Genomic DNA, 17,008 nt, shown 5'->3' on the forward strand with positions numbered 1-17,008 from the left:
AACTCAGAATCATGGTCTGAATCACGTCTGAATCATTCCCATAGATGATGTCTCATGTTGCAATACAATACAATATAAAAAATCTTATTCTACATGCAATATAATGTATTTACAAAACAATTCACCCCTTGATCTTTAACCGTTGTAATCTCATTATAATTAATTGCAGAATAATTGTAACGCGTAAGTCATTTACTTGTACCTATATAAGATAGTATGCATAATGTAAAGTACCTATGAATTATCTTTAATGAGGAAAATACAGTTTTTTAACCCGGGCTTTATTTTAAATAGTATTATATAGGTTGTAGACGTTGGAGTCCAAAGTCAAAAGTCAAAGTCAAAGTATTTATTGCACACCATATGGTAAACAGTTGTTATAAATTTTATAGTATCACATATGGACCCGGTAGGGTATAGCAAAAACAAAAAAAAATTCAAGAAATTACATTAGGCCAGAAATACAAAAAATAAATAAAATAAGTACTTAACATTAAACAAACTTAATCTAAAAATAACTATGAAAATCTTAAAAACTATTAATAACAACAAAATCTACATCACTTACGGTCTATTTATCATGTAAGAAAAACTCTTGCAGCGTGTAAAAACTTTTCTTGATTAGGAAATTTTTTAAGTTAATTTTAAACTTTTTTATGTTTAAATCTTCCTGTGGTACCTTTGGAATCCTATTGAAAATTTTAACTGCCATGGCAAATGGACCAGAACCTACCATTTCCATGGTTGTTATGGGGAGCGCTAAACAAGTTTGTGTCTGGGTCCTAACAGACAAAAAGTGGTCTTGCGTTCAAGTTTCCCGCATTCTGGTGGTCTAAAATGTTCACATTGAAGCAACATTGCTATGAGGGAATTTCCAGGCTCATCATCACTAATTTAAGAGCCACGCTCTTGTCGGTGTAGAACTCTCCATTCTTGTCTATTCCTTTACTTCCTTATAAGATACGACGTTCGCCTTCTCTTTAATCTGTTCCATGTAAGCTCTTCTTGGTCTTCCCCTTCCTCTCTTTCCTTGTAGCTTTCCTTCTATCATGTTTTTGATAAATTCGTCGTGTCATCAAGTATCCAATCATCTTTCCAGGCTGCGTTCCTCAAAAACATAGATGGCACTGTAAATATTTCGTTTAACCTTCTAATTTCATGGAAAACAGACCCTAATTTTGTCATTGATTTTCCGCCTCAGCGCTCCCCATTTGTCCGGCCAAGTAGTTAATGCCGTCTGTGGCAAATCTACAATCTTCTTGTTCTATCGTGTGGGTTGTGAGGTGGATTACCTACCCCATCAACCCTGGTGTCAAGTTTACTATTAAGCTGCCAAAGGCCCCTGACATGGCTCATGTAACGACTACTAACTTGCATCAGTAAGTAGTAACCGGGACCAACGCCTTAACGTGTCTTCCAAAGCACGGATAAGTCACGTCAAAAAAAAATATTATCCACCTAAAAAATCTGCTGAAATCAGCATCTTTGTCACACAGCGGTCGTAGAACGCGGAACAATCGAACGCGTGGCCGTTTTCTTTCTAGACAAGCCCCTAAGTAACAAAGCGCGAACTTAGCAAGTATGTCAAGCAAGATAGAGGTGACACTCCTATGTGTCGTCACGATTTACGTAACAGTGTTATCACGAGGGCAACGAAGTTATCGGAGGTCCCACCCCCTGCCGCCTGTGGACTCGTCCGTTTACGATAATAGTTCATAATAACACCATTGAATAAGGAATAATACTACGTATAGAACGGCAACCTCTCACGGTTTACCTCACCCCCCCTCCCTTACCCCCGCCCCTCGAACACAGTTTAGACTTGAATCGTATGGTGTCAGGCGTCACACACACACATGCTCGCGTACGAAACGTCAATGTATGTTGTCTATGTAAAACGAGGTTGTATGTATGAAGTGTCCAGGGTGTGTCATAACTTAAGCTCACTGTATCCCAATTGGGGTAGTCAGAGGCACATCCATAGCAAGATAAACTGAGTATCCACACCTCACCGAGCTTTCTGTTCGACCAACGTGATAGGTGAGCCGTATCGCCGTAAATAATGGTCGAGCAGACTGTGTGAGTCTTCTTCGATAGTATGGGTTGAGGTGGATTACCAACCTCATCAACCCTGTGCCCTGTTTATCAAAACTTACTCGGTAACTTACTTCAAATCCCGCTGAGGACATATCACAAAAATCACTTTGTGATCCCTAGTTTGGTTAGGACATTACAGGCTGATCACCTGCTTGTCCGAAAGTAAGATGATCCGTGTCTCGGAAGGCACTTTAAGCTGTTGGTCTCGGTTACTACTTACTGACGTAAGTAAGTAGTCGGCCTTTGGCGGCTCAATAGTAACCCTGACACCAGGGTTGATGGGGTTGGTAATCGACTTCACAACCCACAGGATAGACGATTAAGCCACGGCGACCATCTTCCCCGATCGTTTCTCATCGTCAAGCTTAAAAAGTAACGAGCGCTTTCGATGCATAATTTATCAAAATGTAACAATATTCAAATCATCCCTGTCGAATATCATTACAAGGGTGGAATTTATAATCAATTTTCTGCCAATCGCATAGTGTGCCTCCTTTAGTCTGAAACAGGGAAGTATGCAGACTTTTGTACTTTTTATGTATTTTTAATGGCTCAGAAAATTACGAGGGATAACGATCTTTTCCATTTTTAAAAGTATTTTAATGAATATATAGTATTTCACTTGCTTCATTTGTTATGGATATATACCCTTAAAACATTTTTGGCGCAATCAAATAATAATAAAAACCCCCCACTCCTGGGGCACGGGCCTTCCCTATGGATGGATAGATCGGGCCTTAAACCAGCACGCGGGCCCAGTGCCCAGCGGATTGGTGGTTATTAACGACTGCTAATGCAGCCGGGCCAACGGCTTAACGTGCCTTCCGAAGCACGGAGGAGCTCGAGATGAAAACTTCTTTTTGTGGTCACCCATCCTATGACCGGCCTTTGCGAAAGTTGCTTAACTTCAACAATCGCAGACCGAGTGCGTTTACCGCTGCGCCACCGAGCTCCTCATTTTAAAAATATATGCGTTATAATTTAGAGCCCCCATATACCCTCTAAATTGGTGCCTGATTTGCATCAAAGTTCAGCCAGAGTAAGTACATGAATAATGGATGCCGCGTCTAAAATATTCTACAAGCAGCTAATATCCGACGAGCCTGTATTTATAGAATCTTTTGAGGTTATAAAACGGATATTAGGTCGCTCTTTGGATGCGCTTTTGTACGTACACGTCTTAATCTCTCGTGTGGGTGTATGATTCAATGAGTGATCTCATCAACCCTGGTATCAGGGCTATTATTGAACCGCCAAAGATCCCTGACATGTCTAATAAGTACTACATACTTATAAGTAATAATCCTCATTTTTGCTGCAGTTGGGTAAATAGTAAAAGGGTAACGAGGTTGCTTGTATGAAGTGTCCGGGGTATGTCTGAAGTACGACGAGCCCAATGCTCTCTCGCGGTTTTCTTGTTTCCTGGTACCTATCTAAGGTTTTGATATCGTGTGTCGTGTTGTATTAATAACACGCCTAGTTTGAACTCTGAGTTGACAGTTTAAGGCCTAACTTTATTTAAAAAAAAAAAAAATAATAATAAAAATAAAAATCATTTATTTTCAGACTACAGTCCATAGATATGTTAGTATGATTAACTTACATGCTATGTTAGTAACAAGTAATGTAGATAATAAGCAGATGGGCAACCTCACCGTGCGCTCGGGCGCAACACGTGCAGCTCGGTGAACCGGCCCAGCAGCGCGGAGTCCAGCCGGTCTCCCACCATCCTAAGGACGCTGTTGTTGTTGTGTGTTGTGTGTGTTGCTGATTTTTGTTTGTTTGTTTTTGAAGAACGTAGCCTAAAAAGTCCCTCAGTGCTGATTCAGACACCATTTAATTTTATTTTAAGTTATACCTATCATTTTCTTATCTGCCGAAAAGGAAAAGGACAGGTAATCGACGCATAAAATTTATGGAACATACATCAATTTGAGACAGAAATTAAAAAAAAAACTGTCCCAAGATTTTAAATTGGCCAGTAACCCGACACAATTAAGTTAACAGCACACGTCAAACGGGTTGCATATCAGGGTTATTCATTCAATCACTCATTTTAAAACTAATAGTCGTCAATCATCCGTCCCTTTCCTTTGCGGCGGATAAGACAATGACCAGCACAACCATAGAATAAGGAATTGGTACAACTTAAAATAAAATTAGGAGGTGTCTGCAGGAATCGGGGCCATTGTTTCCAATATTTAAGCTAACGCACACAGAGACTAGGGAGCGGCAGATTTCTATATGATAGCGTGCTTTAGTATTGTATACATTTTTTTTTTGGGTGTCGTGGTCTGGAAAGTTCCTTATTGAAATTTTTGAATAAAATGTTCACATTCTATGTGATTTTATCATCACATCTGTATGTTATTATTTGTCAGGGGTCACAATAATCTGGTTTAAAGCGCTACGAAAATTGTTTTAAAGCCACAAACAGCATTGCGAATGCCACAGCTTTCATATTAAAATTAGATGGATGTTATCCGAGTAGGTACCAAGGTCAGATTGTTATACTTACTCGTAATTAAAATTGTTGCCTTCCTTTGTTTTTGAGGCTGAAAAATTGCCTTGCATTCCAAGCTATTAAATTCGGAAGGGAACATTTTCTTTGAAAACTTTTTAAATAGAGATATGTTTTTTCATAACCCGTGGTAGCCCGGTTGGTAGAACGCTTGCCTCTTACTTTGAGGTCGTAGCCTAAATCAATGATAGTCGTTGTTCTCGAATTCATGTTTGGTTCATAAATGATTATCACGTGCTCAACGATGAAGGAAAATATCGTGAGGAAACCCACATTCCCGACAAATGCATTTTCGGAGGTATGTGACCTAACCTGTATTAGGCGGGTTTTCCCTTTGCGGGTTGGAAGGTAAGACAGGCAGTGCTTCTGTAAAAAACCGGACCGGTCAAATTTTTTTGGTTAGGTAAGCGGACCCCGTGAAATACGGGTTAATGCTATGAGAAGATATGTTTTTTTATTCATTATTCTTAGTCAATTTTGCTACGTCAATCCAGTTTTAAAGTATAAACTTATATCCCACCATCAAGATGAGATTATGGCTAAAAGCAATCCTTGTCTATATTAAAGTTCTTTTATTTTTCGTGGAGACATTTATTAGAAAGAAACATAATTTATTACCCTTCAATCCATTCGGGAGTTGCGAAGAAAATAAATTGATTTTTATATCAACTTTGTCATGTTACTTATATCTTACGTTAAATATTAAAATTCCTTTTTATTTATCTAATATCATGGCACTTTTATTGTGATGTTCATGTCAATTTCAAGTCATTTTGCCTTCGAATATTGTTTTTTTTAATTGAGCATAATAGACACAAGATACAGAGACAACACATACAGAAAGGCACAACAGGCGGCCACACACACACACACACACATACACAAAAATCGCGTAAGTAATGTACTTAATGGTACTGATTTCTGTTATTACACACTTTCTGTTACACCTGTCATTTTCTAGCCGTGGTAGTCATTGAAAGAACGCTCGACTCTCACTATGAGGTCCCAGGTTCGAATCTCAGCACTTAGGCCCGCGCTTAGACCAATGATTTTCGAATTTGTTTCCGAATTCATCTATGGATCATAAAAAAATATCACGTACCCAATTTCCCGAGTTTATTCGGAGGTATGTAACCTAACCTGTATTGGGCTGGTTTTCCCTTCGATTGGAAGGACAGTCGCTTTTGTAAAAAACCGGACCTGTCATACTTTCAGGTGAAGTAAGTGGTCCCTGTGAAAACGGGACAACGATGGGGACATGACACCTGTCATTTTTTATCCGTCGAAAATGAAAGGGACGGATGACTGATATCTGTATTACGTAGTTGTTATAAGTACACGTCATAAATTAGATCCCTTGTCAAGGTTAATGAAGTAAGTAAAGGTTTAATTGTACCATTTTACAGACCCTATTTCTATGTAATAGCCCATTAATGTACGACACACAATCCGGCAATACGTACAGGTTGGGAGAAGCTGCAGTAGTTTTACGACGATTCGAAGTGTAACTATGTTACTGAATAAAGATATTTTTGAATTTGAATCTAGTTATATCATGATACAACAAATAAGGTGAACCGAGGGGGGTGAGGTAAACCTAGCTCAGCCGCTGGTGGGGAGCGGAGAGTTGCCGTTCTATACGTAGTATTATTCCTTATTCTATGGTTGTATCTTCGTTCCTAATGCGTTCCTAAGCCCAGCTGCAATAGCAGTATAGAGATATTATAGTATATCGAATAGCGCGAAAGAGACGAGAGATAAGTATCTCTTATCATATTACGTGTTAGATAAAATAAGTTCACGACTATATCCTAATAGGGGTAGTCAGAGGTACATCCATCACAAGATGAACTAAGTATCCACAACTCACCGAGCTTTCTGTCAGACACGGGGATGTTACATTTTAGATGCGGCTACGAAATGTACAGTCATGAGCAATATAATGTACCCACTCTAGGACTCTGTCGCACTAACATATTTGACATTTAGTGAGACTTACCTACAGTTCAATTTGTAAAAAAAGTTAATGTGACATGGTACCATAGTGTATACATATTAATGCTCGTGACCGTACTTACTAAACCATCGCCTATTTATAAGTACATCGCCTTTCTGACCACCTCATCTCTCCACAGATGAGGACCTGGAGTCGCTGCTGGACGTGGTGGTGCGCGCCAGCAACCGCGGCGTCTCGGCAGCCAGAAACGTCACCGGGGGGCCCAACTGGAGCTTCGGACAGTCGCTGTTCTTCTCCTCGACCGTCGTCACCACCATTGGTGAGTCTCGTGACGTCTCTATGATATACTTAAACAGCCTATATACGTCCCACTGCTGGGCACAGGCCTCCCCTCAATCAACCGGAGGAGGTATGGAGCATACTCCACCACGCTGCTCCAATGCGGGTTGGTGCAGATGTTTTTACGGCTAATAGCCGGGACCAACATCTTAACGTGCCCTCCGAAGCACGGAATCATCTTACTTTTTCGGACAATCAGGTGATTCAAGCCTGAAAATTCCTTACCAGACAAAGGACAGTCACACAAAGTGATTTGGACAATGTCCCCATCGGGAACCAAACCCGGACCTCCTCTGGAACAAAACAAAGCATGGTCCACTGACTTCCAAACTAAGTGGAAAACTTGTGACTTGGAAGCCAGGGTTAAAAAAATACAAATAAGTTTATTGCACCAAAATAAAAGGAAATATTTACTTACGAAAGACTAGGTACGGTCACGAGCACTAATATGTATACACTTTGAAACCATGTCATATGTTATTAACTTTTTTGACAAATGAAACCGTAAGTCTCATTAAATGTCAAATATGATAATTGTGCTAATTCCTGTAAATACCATCTAATTTTATTTTAAGTTATATCTGTCATTTTCTTATCCGCCGAAAAGGAAAGGGACGGGTAATCGACAAGCATAAAATTTATGGAACACACGTCAATTTTAAGCACAAATCTAAACCAATCGTCTAAAAATTTTACATCAGTCAATAACCCGACACAGTTAAGTAGACAGCACGTCAAACGGATTGCATACCAGCGACGTACCTTTTTGATTCGCCCGGGTTATTCATTCATTTACTCATTCTTCCTAAAATTAAGACCTGTGAATCATCCGTCCCTTTCCTTTTCGACGGATATGAAAATGACGGATATAACTTAAAATAAAATTAGGCGGTGTCTGCAGGAATCGGGGCCAATGCAACTAAAGTGGGTACACGATATTGCTCATGACTGTACAGGGCAAATGGCGGCAAAAAAAAAAATCATTTTTTCCAGACGACCATAATGCCAGACAATCTTGCTGAAGGTCAATTTAACATTTTCGAATCTACATCATTTCGCAAGGTGTTATATCTGAGGATAAGAAAACGAATCGTTTCCATGTATGTGCATTTGCTAGGTAATCGTGATCCACCCTAGACTACATAGTCACTTACCATCAGGTGAAATTGTGGTCAAACGCGAACGTATTTTATTTAAAAGAAACTGCAATTCTACAGGTATCTCTTGAAATAATCCATCCAGGGTTAAAATGGCCACATCGAAGCAATTCATCTAAGAAAAAAGGTTCTCTATTTTTACTCATAAAATTTTATGTAATAATTTACCATGGCATACTGTTACTTGTCCTATTATTAGTTTCGCATAGTATTAATTTGTCATAAATTTTTAAGCATAATTTTGAAAGTCATAACTACTATAAGCATAATAACTAATGGCAATAATGATATATAATCATAATTATTATAAGCATAAAAACTATACTCCGAATAAGAAAAGTTGCCGAGTCTGAAACGTACTTTTTCCTTGGCTGCATTTGATTCATGATTGTGACTTTTTATATTTTTTGCCACTATTTCATGCTGTTGGTCATCATTCGGTATACTTTTCGTGTGTAAGATAAACATGTTGGCGGCTTAGGGGTGGCCCAAGGGCCACCCCCGCCGCACCCTAACCTAATGTTAAATTATGACAAAACACTATTTGTTAGTCTAAAAAAGAATTATGGATACCTATTTATATGCGAATCAAATTTATACCAACAAATATTAGTCCAAAAATAAGTTATACCTAACAAAACAGTATTCCTAGATGTTATTATGGGAAAGTACTATTATGCTAAAAAACGTTATGCAAAAAGGATTATGATAATTAAAATTATGACAAAAACAATTATGCTTTTTAAGAGAATCCCAAGAAAAAAATATTGCTATTTGACGTTTGTTTGTATTGCGCACTTACTTTTATACGAGTATGCGCAAATGTCAAATTGCAATATTGCTTTTTTAGATGAATTGCTTCGATGTGGCCTTTCTAGCCCCCAGGTTCATAAAGTTGGCTCTTTCGATCTGTCACTGTAATGGGCCATTAACTAATGTTCCTGAAATGTGGTTAGAGGGTTATGCTCAGACATTATACTCGTTAACGTCTCTAGTTATGTGAAACTGTAAACTATGAGTCGCTGGAGATTAATTTTGTGTAGTGGATGTTCTAATTTCGAGTCGACTTCTGGCAAAAACACATACATCATCAATCATCATCTCCCTAGCATTATCCCGTTTTTCACAGGGTCCGCTTACCTAACCTGAAGATTTGTCAGGTTTTTTACAGAAGCGACTGCCTATCTGACCTTCCAACCCGCGAATAGAAAATCAGCCGAATACAGGTTAGGTCACATACCTCCGAAAATTGGACGCTGTATTTTACTCCAAATCAAAATGATATCTTCTATCGTATGGGTTGTCAGGTGGATAACCGACCTCATCAACCCTGGTGTCAGGGTTAATTGAGCCACTAAAGGCCCCTGATTATAAATGTATCGCATTCGGATGTGATTTTTGTTAACAATATCTCGCAGTAGAAAAAGTATCTTCAATCCAGCAAAAAATTTGTGGTGTCCATTTTTACCCGAAAAATCTAACTCGGACGGGACTTCAACCCGCAGCTCTTGTCAATACTGGACGATCATGTTAACTATTACAGGGGTTCTCCTCCTGTTCATGCGAAATTCTTTCGATCTTCTTCTTCTATCGTGTGGTTTGTGAGGTGAATTACCAACCTCACCAACCCTGGTGTCAGGGTTATTATTGAGCCGCCAAAGGCCCCTGATATGGCTCATGTAACGACTGATGACACACATAAACACACTGAAACACACTGTGACTTACTTACATCAGTAAGTCAGTGTGTTTCGATCTATGTATCTTATTAAGCCGACGCCGCCGCCATCTATCGAGAATATTCAGTACTAATATTTCTTCCCTCATTTTTCCAGGATACGGTCACGTAACACCGCTATCGAAGCCTGGCAAGGTATTCTGCATGATGTACGCGCTGCTTGGGATCCCTCTGACGCTGGTGCTGCTGTCAGCGCTGGTGGAGCGGCTGCTACTCCCGGCCACCGCCATGCTGAGGGCACTCAACGCGGCCCTGGGTCACCTCTACCGCCCCTTCACTATACGACTCGTGCACCTCCTCATTATTGGTGAGTTCGGACGGTATTTGGTGGGTTTGAAAGTACAGACCCCGCCGGCGTGGACGACGATTTCCCTCATTCAGCAATTCTTTCAAATATGATCCTCTCAGACGATGCCCTGAGCCGAGGTTCGCGCCCAACTGGGCACCCTTAGGCCTGTTCTCTTAAATTTTGTACCGGGCGGGAGCCCTCAGCGCTTCCCATTCGTCCCCAAGTATTTAATGTCATTTGCGGCAAATCTACGATTAGTCACGTCAAAAAAAGTGTCAGGTTTATGCTGTAGCTTCGTTGGACGAACAGAAACAACAAACACAAAGCAAAAACAGAAGGCATGTGGGTACTTAAGTAGTTCATCTAACGACGGTTGTAACTTGTACCTCAGACTACATTGTGATATAGTCGTGAGTTTATGTATGTATGTATATTTGAAACCGTAAAATGACATGTTTCTTTAAAAAAAAAACCCAATCAAAACACGTGTTATCTGATGCAACTACTGAGACTCTGTACTTAAGAACTTTGATCTCTGCCATGTCTGCATATTAATTGGTGATCAAATCGTTTAGACATATCAGTCATGTCGTCGCCAAGTGATCCTATAAAGTTAAAGGTCGCTTCTATTAATTAATAGGCGTCAATTATAGTAACATCATAGAATAGCTACTACGTATTCATAGAAAGATAACTCTTTTTTTTACGTGACTTATTGTAGATTTGCCGCAGATGGCATTAACTACTTGGCCGGACAAATGGGGGGCACTGAAGGCTCTCACCTGATACAACATTGAAGACAACAGGCCTGAGGGTGCCCAGTTGGGCGCGAACCTCGGATCAGCGCGTTTGAGAGCATTGTATTATTTGAAAGAATTAATCAACCGTAGTGGGTCGATAGCGATAGGCGCTGAATGAGGGAAATCGTCGACCACGCCGGCGGGAATTGGGTAGTTTCCTAGTTCAAAGATAAATTATGAAATTCTGATTCTGATCTAAAGGTGACAAAAATGTTTTCTTTTTTTATTTAACTTATTTATGAATTTTAATAAAGAAAAATGTAATAATAAGTGCGAAATTCTATGACGTCACAGGTTGCTTTTTCATACAAATGCCATAGTAATTTCGTGTTTTGAAAAGTAAGTGATTTGACGAGTTGGAAACTACATTTTATTGTAAGTAGAATAAGAGAGTGACGTTATGTAAAGGGAGAGTGTTTTCCGAAGAAAATATAAATTGCATCAGCAATTGACGATAATTTCTAACTCTAATGATGTGTTTTTACAGTAATCTCTCAGATGGTAACAAATAATATTATTATTTATTTGAATATCTACGTCTCTATCTGCATTTGCGTCGGATAACTGCGTCACAGATCATGTAATACTAACTTAGGTATTGCGTATAGGCCTTCTATCATTAGGTACGTAACGTCATATATACCACACCCAAGACACTCCATACAAAAATCTAACAAGGGACTTTCCAGGCTACTTTCCTCAAAAACAATATATATGGCGCTGTAGGTATTTCATGGGTACACACATATGCATCTTTTATCTTTGTTTTTGGGGTATTTCATGGGTACACACATATGCATCTTTTATCTTTGTTTTTGGGGTATTTCATGGGTACACACATATGCATCTTTTATCTTTGTTTTTGGGGTATTTCATGGGTACACACATATGCATCTTTTATCTTTGTTTTTGGGGTATTTCATGGGTACACACATATGCATCTTTTATCTTTGTTTTTGAGGTATTTCATGGGTACACACATATGCATCTTTTATCTTTGTTTTTGGGGTATTTCATGGGTACACACATATGCATCTTTTATCTTTGTTTTTGGGGTATTTCATGGGTACACACATATGCATCTTTTATCTTTGTTTTTGAGGTATTTCATGGGTACACACATATGCATCTTTTATCTTTGTTTTTGGGGTATTTCATGGGTACACACATATGCATCTTTTATCTTTGTTTTTGAGGTATTTCATGGGTACACACATATGCATCTTTAATCTTTGTTTTTGGGGTATTTCATGGGTACACACATATGCACCTTTTATCTTTGTTTTTGAGGTATTTCATGGGTACACACATATGCATCTTTTATCTTTGTTTTTGAGGTATTTCATGGGTACACACATATGCATCTTTTATCTTTGTTTTTGGGGTATTTCATGGGTACACACATATGCATCTTTTATCTTTGTTTTTGGGGTATTTCATGGGTACACACATATGCATCTTTTATCTTTGTTTTTGGGTATAAATGATGACCCTTTTTATTACACTCAAGCACAATTACATCTTGCACCCATTATTATTCTGATAAAAATAAAGAGAGGCAATATAGGTAGCAACATAATTCTATACATAATGTGATCCAAATATCAAGCAACAATTATTTTTACTTATATATAATGTTTCTGCCAATATATTGTAAGTATTTTTGATTAGTTATGTATCGGGTGAAAACCCTCCGCGCTTCCCATTTGTCCGGCCACGTAGTTAACGTCGAAAATAAATAAGGTAAAGGAGCAGAAAGCTCTGTGAGGGATCCTGCGATGTATCTCTGTCTACCCCAATTGGGATATAGTCGTGAGCTTATGTTATCTTATATTATGTTAGGATTTAGGCCGAGGTATAATTAACAGCTTCTTTTCCCCGGCTATACAGGTTGTGAGAAGCTGCAGTAGTTTTAAGCGAATGAGACGTTCTTTATGTAAAAAAATGTTGCCTACCGAATAAAGATATTTTTGATCTGAATTTTGTTATTATTTTTTTTACTTATAATAACATAAATATCTTGAAGCTTCAAGCTTTCTGTTAGACCAACGTGTGGTGGTGAGCCGGTAGATATCATAAATTGTATGTTTTCGTTTCAGTGTCAGTGCTGATAATTTTCTTCCTGGTGGTGCCGGCGGTGTTGTTCTCATCCCTGGAGCCGGAGTGGGACTTCCTGGACTCGTTCTACTACTGCTTCATCTCTCTCACCACCATCGGGCTCGGCGACTACATCCCTGGAGACTCGCCGCAGCAGGAGTACCGCCCGCTGTACAAAGTCGCCACCACTTGTAAGTACCTGCTAGGGGTTTAAAAGGCACATGGAAGCAATTAGCTACTTGACAGTAGTAACAATAAATTATGAAATATGTCAAAATATGGTAGTTCATCATTTAATAATAATAATTATCCAATAGTTTTTCTTTATCAAGATCTTTTTTAAATATTTAGTTTTTTATCTGTGTATTCCAAGACCCGAAACACAGGCTGCCATGATTAAGCTTCATGAGACGTCCCATTTAACAAAATACTTAAACAAAAACTGTCTGTCAGGTTTCAAGGTTTTTTCTTTCTCTGGTGTCAAGCGACTTGCATATTTACCAAATACGAAGGTTTCAAGTTATACCGTATGACAGTTTTACAGTTTCTTTGTTTGTTGAAATGTCACGTCACTAGGCAAAATGTCACATGGCATGGTCAATTCTCAATTCCATAATCTTTTTTCAGTCTACCTGCTCATCGGCCTGACATTCCTGATGCTGACGCTAACCGTGTTCTACGACATCCCGCAACTGAACCTGAGTACCGTCTTCTCATCCGTCAAGCTTGACGAGGACCCTGAGAAAATGCGCCTCAGTGGTTCCGGAGTTATGGGCCCCGGATACGGAATCGGCGGACTGGTAATGAGGGATGAATACAACCACCATGATCAACGTCGCTCTGTTGTACACATTCGACCACATCTGGATGACAGCCCAAGCCCTGAGGACACCACTCCAGTGCACGCCAGAGACATGAGAGTTCATTAAACGCAAACGTCAAAACCCAGCCGTCAAAATGGCGCGGTTCTAAGCTCATTCCAACTTTGAATGTCTTCGTTCGGTAATTTACTCGTAAATTCAGTTAACATTCTTTAAAATTCAAAAGTATGCGAATAATTTTGGCGGCAAACTCGGCTATTCGTAAAAAAGTAGGAACTTTTAAAATGAAAAGAAAGAGTTCTTATTTCTTAGTTTTTTAATTTTGTAGTTATATTTTCTTTCTTTTAAAAAATATTATTAACCAAGCAATATTCATTAAAAATATAATATTTAAAGAAGAGCGCTAAAATCGATACGATAACATTTAAAAATAGAATCTATTCATATCCACGAGACTGTCTTCATTCATTAAAAAGTTTATTCAAAGTATTGTACTTCATGTCGAGGGCATATCGTAAAATCTTTTCGATAAAAAATAGTATCGTGGGAAAAAAATGGGAAAAAATTACACTGAATTCGGCTTTATGAGTTTGAATTTATGTTTAGATCATAGATAATTGACATCGAGATAAGTTTGCCCCCTACTATATGGGACTTTAACATAGCTGGCAACCTTCAGAGATACATATTTCCCAATGACCGATACAAAAGTCTATGAATCCATAGGTATATCGACGACCGTCCTTTTCATTTTATTTTTTAAATCCGCTTAATAATCATCAAAATAAGCTGGTCGAACTAGTTGTACTGAGTTGTAAAAAGACTGACGTGGTTTTTCAAATTTTCTCACTTTTCTATTTCACTTTATAGATTTTTTACGCAAACGAAAAGTGTGAGGGATTTCGAATGAAATAAAAACAAACGGAAAATAAATTACCGTCACTAGGTGATCATCAGCGTGTCCCATAATGTATACGTTTTATAAAAGCGTAAATTGTAAGAATTAACATTGTCTACAATTTTTTTTTTTCAAAATCAACAGCATATCAGAATAGGTACCTATGGGATGGCCCAGAGACAGATATCTAAAAAAGAAAAGGCACGCTTAGAAATAATTATAAAGAATATACCTACTTAATTTGATATTAATATTTATATTCTTATTTATTGGAACAGCACCGTTAGGTACCTACTTATGTTAAAATCTTTGTAAAATCCAAAATGGCGACTGCTTCTGCGTTAAATTTATAATATTGAGTATTTTATTTCCATTTATTTTTCATGAATAAAACCTTTATTACGAACACGCTTCAATGTTGAAAAAAATTTAAAGCAACAAATATGTAAGTAATTAGTATCTAAACTTTCTTATTTCTATCATATTATAAGGTATACATCTACAACATCAAATGATGTTTAAATATATTAATAAAAATAAATAATATTGTAGATAAACTTGACGTACGTATCAATTATGTGTGATAGATGACCAATAATTTAATAGATTCTTTGGATTTATTCAATATTGAAATATATCTTACGTAGATAAAGTCCTAATTAGATTATTATAAAGCAGATTTTATTAAATGTATTTGATATAAAACAAATAATTTAATCTTGTTAGCGTGTAACGCATACTTTCTGTGCTATCATAACTTAGCAAAATTATAATAAATATTGTGGGATTATTGTATTGTAAGTAATTATACCGACACTTTTCAAAGTTGTAGGTGAGTACATCGGTAGTCTTCACGAAGTTCGAGTAGTCGACGAAAATCATAGACCTCGGTATAACAAATAGGCAACCAATCTCTGTAGAAAAGTATCCATGGAGCATCTTGTCACAAGCGATGGCGTGTAAAGACAGTGTACAGTCATGAGCACCCACTTTGAAACCCTGTCGCACTATCATATTTGTCATTTAATGAGACTTATGGTTTAATTTGAGAAAAAAGTTAATGTGACATGGTTTCAAAGTGTATACAGGGTGTAACGGAAGGGGGGTATCAACCCGAAGTGTGCCAACTCTGTCACTATCTACAAATCACATGCGAGAGTATTGGCCGCCTACGTTCATATTTGCATTAGTTATGAGCAATTGAATTCCAGGTCTTCATGTAATAAATTCAAATTTGCACAACACTACGTAGCAATCAGCTGTTCAAGGTATTTAACTTTTGAGTGAACAGCTACCACCTCTTTTATTTATGCCTTATAATTAGTACTCGTGACCGTACAACTGATATTGCACTTTATCTGAACGCCTATAACATCTTAATTTGAGGAAATTAATTTATACTATCTACATTAATATTTGTTTGTGGATATCAGTGAAGAAATTATACTACTTAGTTTTAAATGGTGACATGAGCTGAAACTTCTAAGACCGACCCAGACAATATAGTGAAATAATGGGGTTTGGATTTTGTTAGCACCGAACGCTAGCAACACTGCTTCCCCCCACCCCCAGCGATTGTCCGCGCCCCGCGCTTGCAACGCGCCACGCCCAACCGTAACGACGCTCCCAAACTACCACCTAATAACGATCTTTGTAACTCAAATAATTGGACAATTAAACAACTTTCTGCAAGTAAGTAAATAAATATTTTATTGAATTTACACATGAACCGCCAACCAGCGTGTTCGGATTTTAAAAGGGCATTCGGTCTTACGACCTTAAAACCTCTGCATTATCATGTCATCATAATCATTTTACTAAGAATACTTATTTCGCCTTAATTTTCCGTGACTCAAAACTTTGTGAAAGCGGCCGACGCGACTTAGGTACCTATATGATACCGTGTTGAATAATTCGATGCAAAAAGTTAAACATTAGCTAGATACTTTTTAGACAAAATAAAAACCTAATAAAAATAACAATTAAAAAAAACACTTCGTATAATGTTGTTGGTCTAATTTCATCTTGAGATTTATGTAAGTAAGTCTCTGATTAGTCCAATTGGGATTGAATAGAAAGAGGATGGAATTTTGGAAGGGCCAAGTGAGCGCGAAACGCGCGCCATACAAGTATGAGCAAAGAGTTCATACTTCAACTTTGCACTCCACTTGTCCGCAATATTTACGAACAAAACTTTCCGTCTCCATTTTCTTCTATTCCATGGTCATGCATGAGCTTATGTTGAATAAAAATGTTTAACTTTGTTTGCATCGCATTGGGAGACAAGGTACCTA

The 17,008-nt window shown here is 38.0% G+C and overlaps 1 protein-coding gene across 2 annotated transcripts in view; it reads left to right on the forward strand.

Annotated features, from left to right (window-relative positions):
* Positions 1 to 14,173, forward strand: part of LOC126371282 (potassium channel subfamily K member 1-like) — a 36,131-nt gene extending 21,958 nt beyond the window's left edge. For both annotated transcript variants that reach the window (XM_050016578.1, XM_050016577.1), the window contains 4 exons: positions 6,754 to 6,894; positions 9,907 to 10,116; positions 12,998 to 13,186; positions 13,623 to 14,173. In XM_050016578.1, the coding sequence (XP_049872535.1) occupies positions 6,754 to 6,894; positions 9,907 to 10,116; positions 12,998 to 13,186; positions 13,623 to 13,924 (842 nt within the window). In that variant the 3' untranslated portion in view covers positions 13,925 to 14,173. The remainder of the gene's footprint in view (positions 1 to 6,753; positions 6,895 to 9,906; positions 10,117 to 12,997; positions 13,187 to 13,622) is intronic.
* Positions 14,174 to 17,008: the final 2,835 nt, after the last annotated feature.

This window comes from Pectinophora gossypiella, chromosome 12, assembly GCF_024362695.1.
Source record: "Pectinophora gossypiella chromosome 12, ilPecGoss1.1, whole genome shotgun sequence".
Lineage (NCBI taxonomy): Eukaryota > Metazoa > Arthropoda > Insecta > Lepidoptera > Gelechiidae > Pectinophora > Pectinophora gossypiella.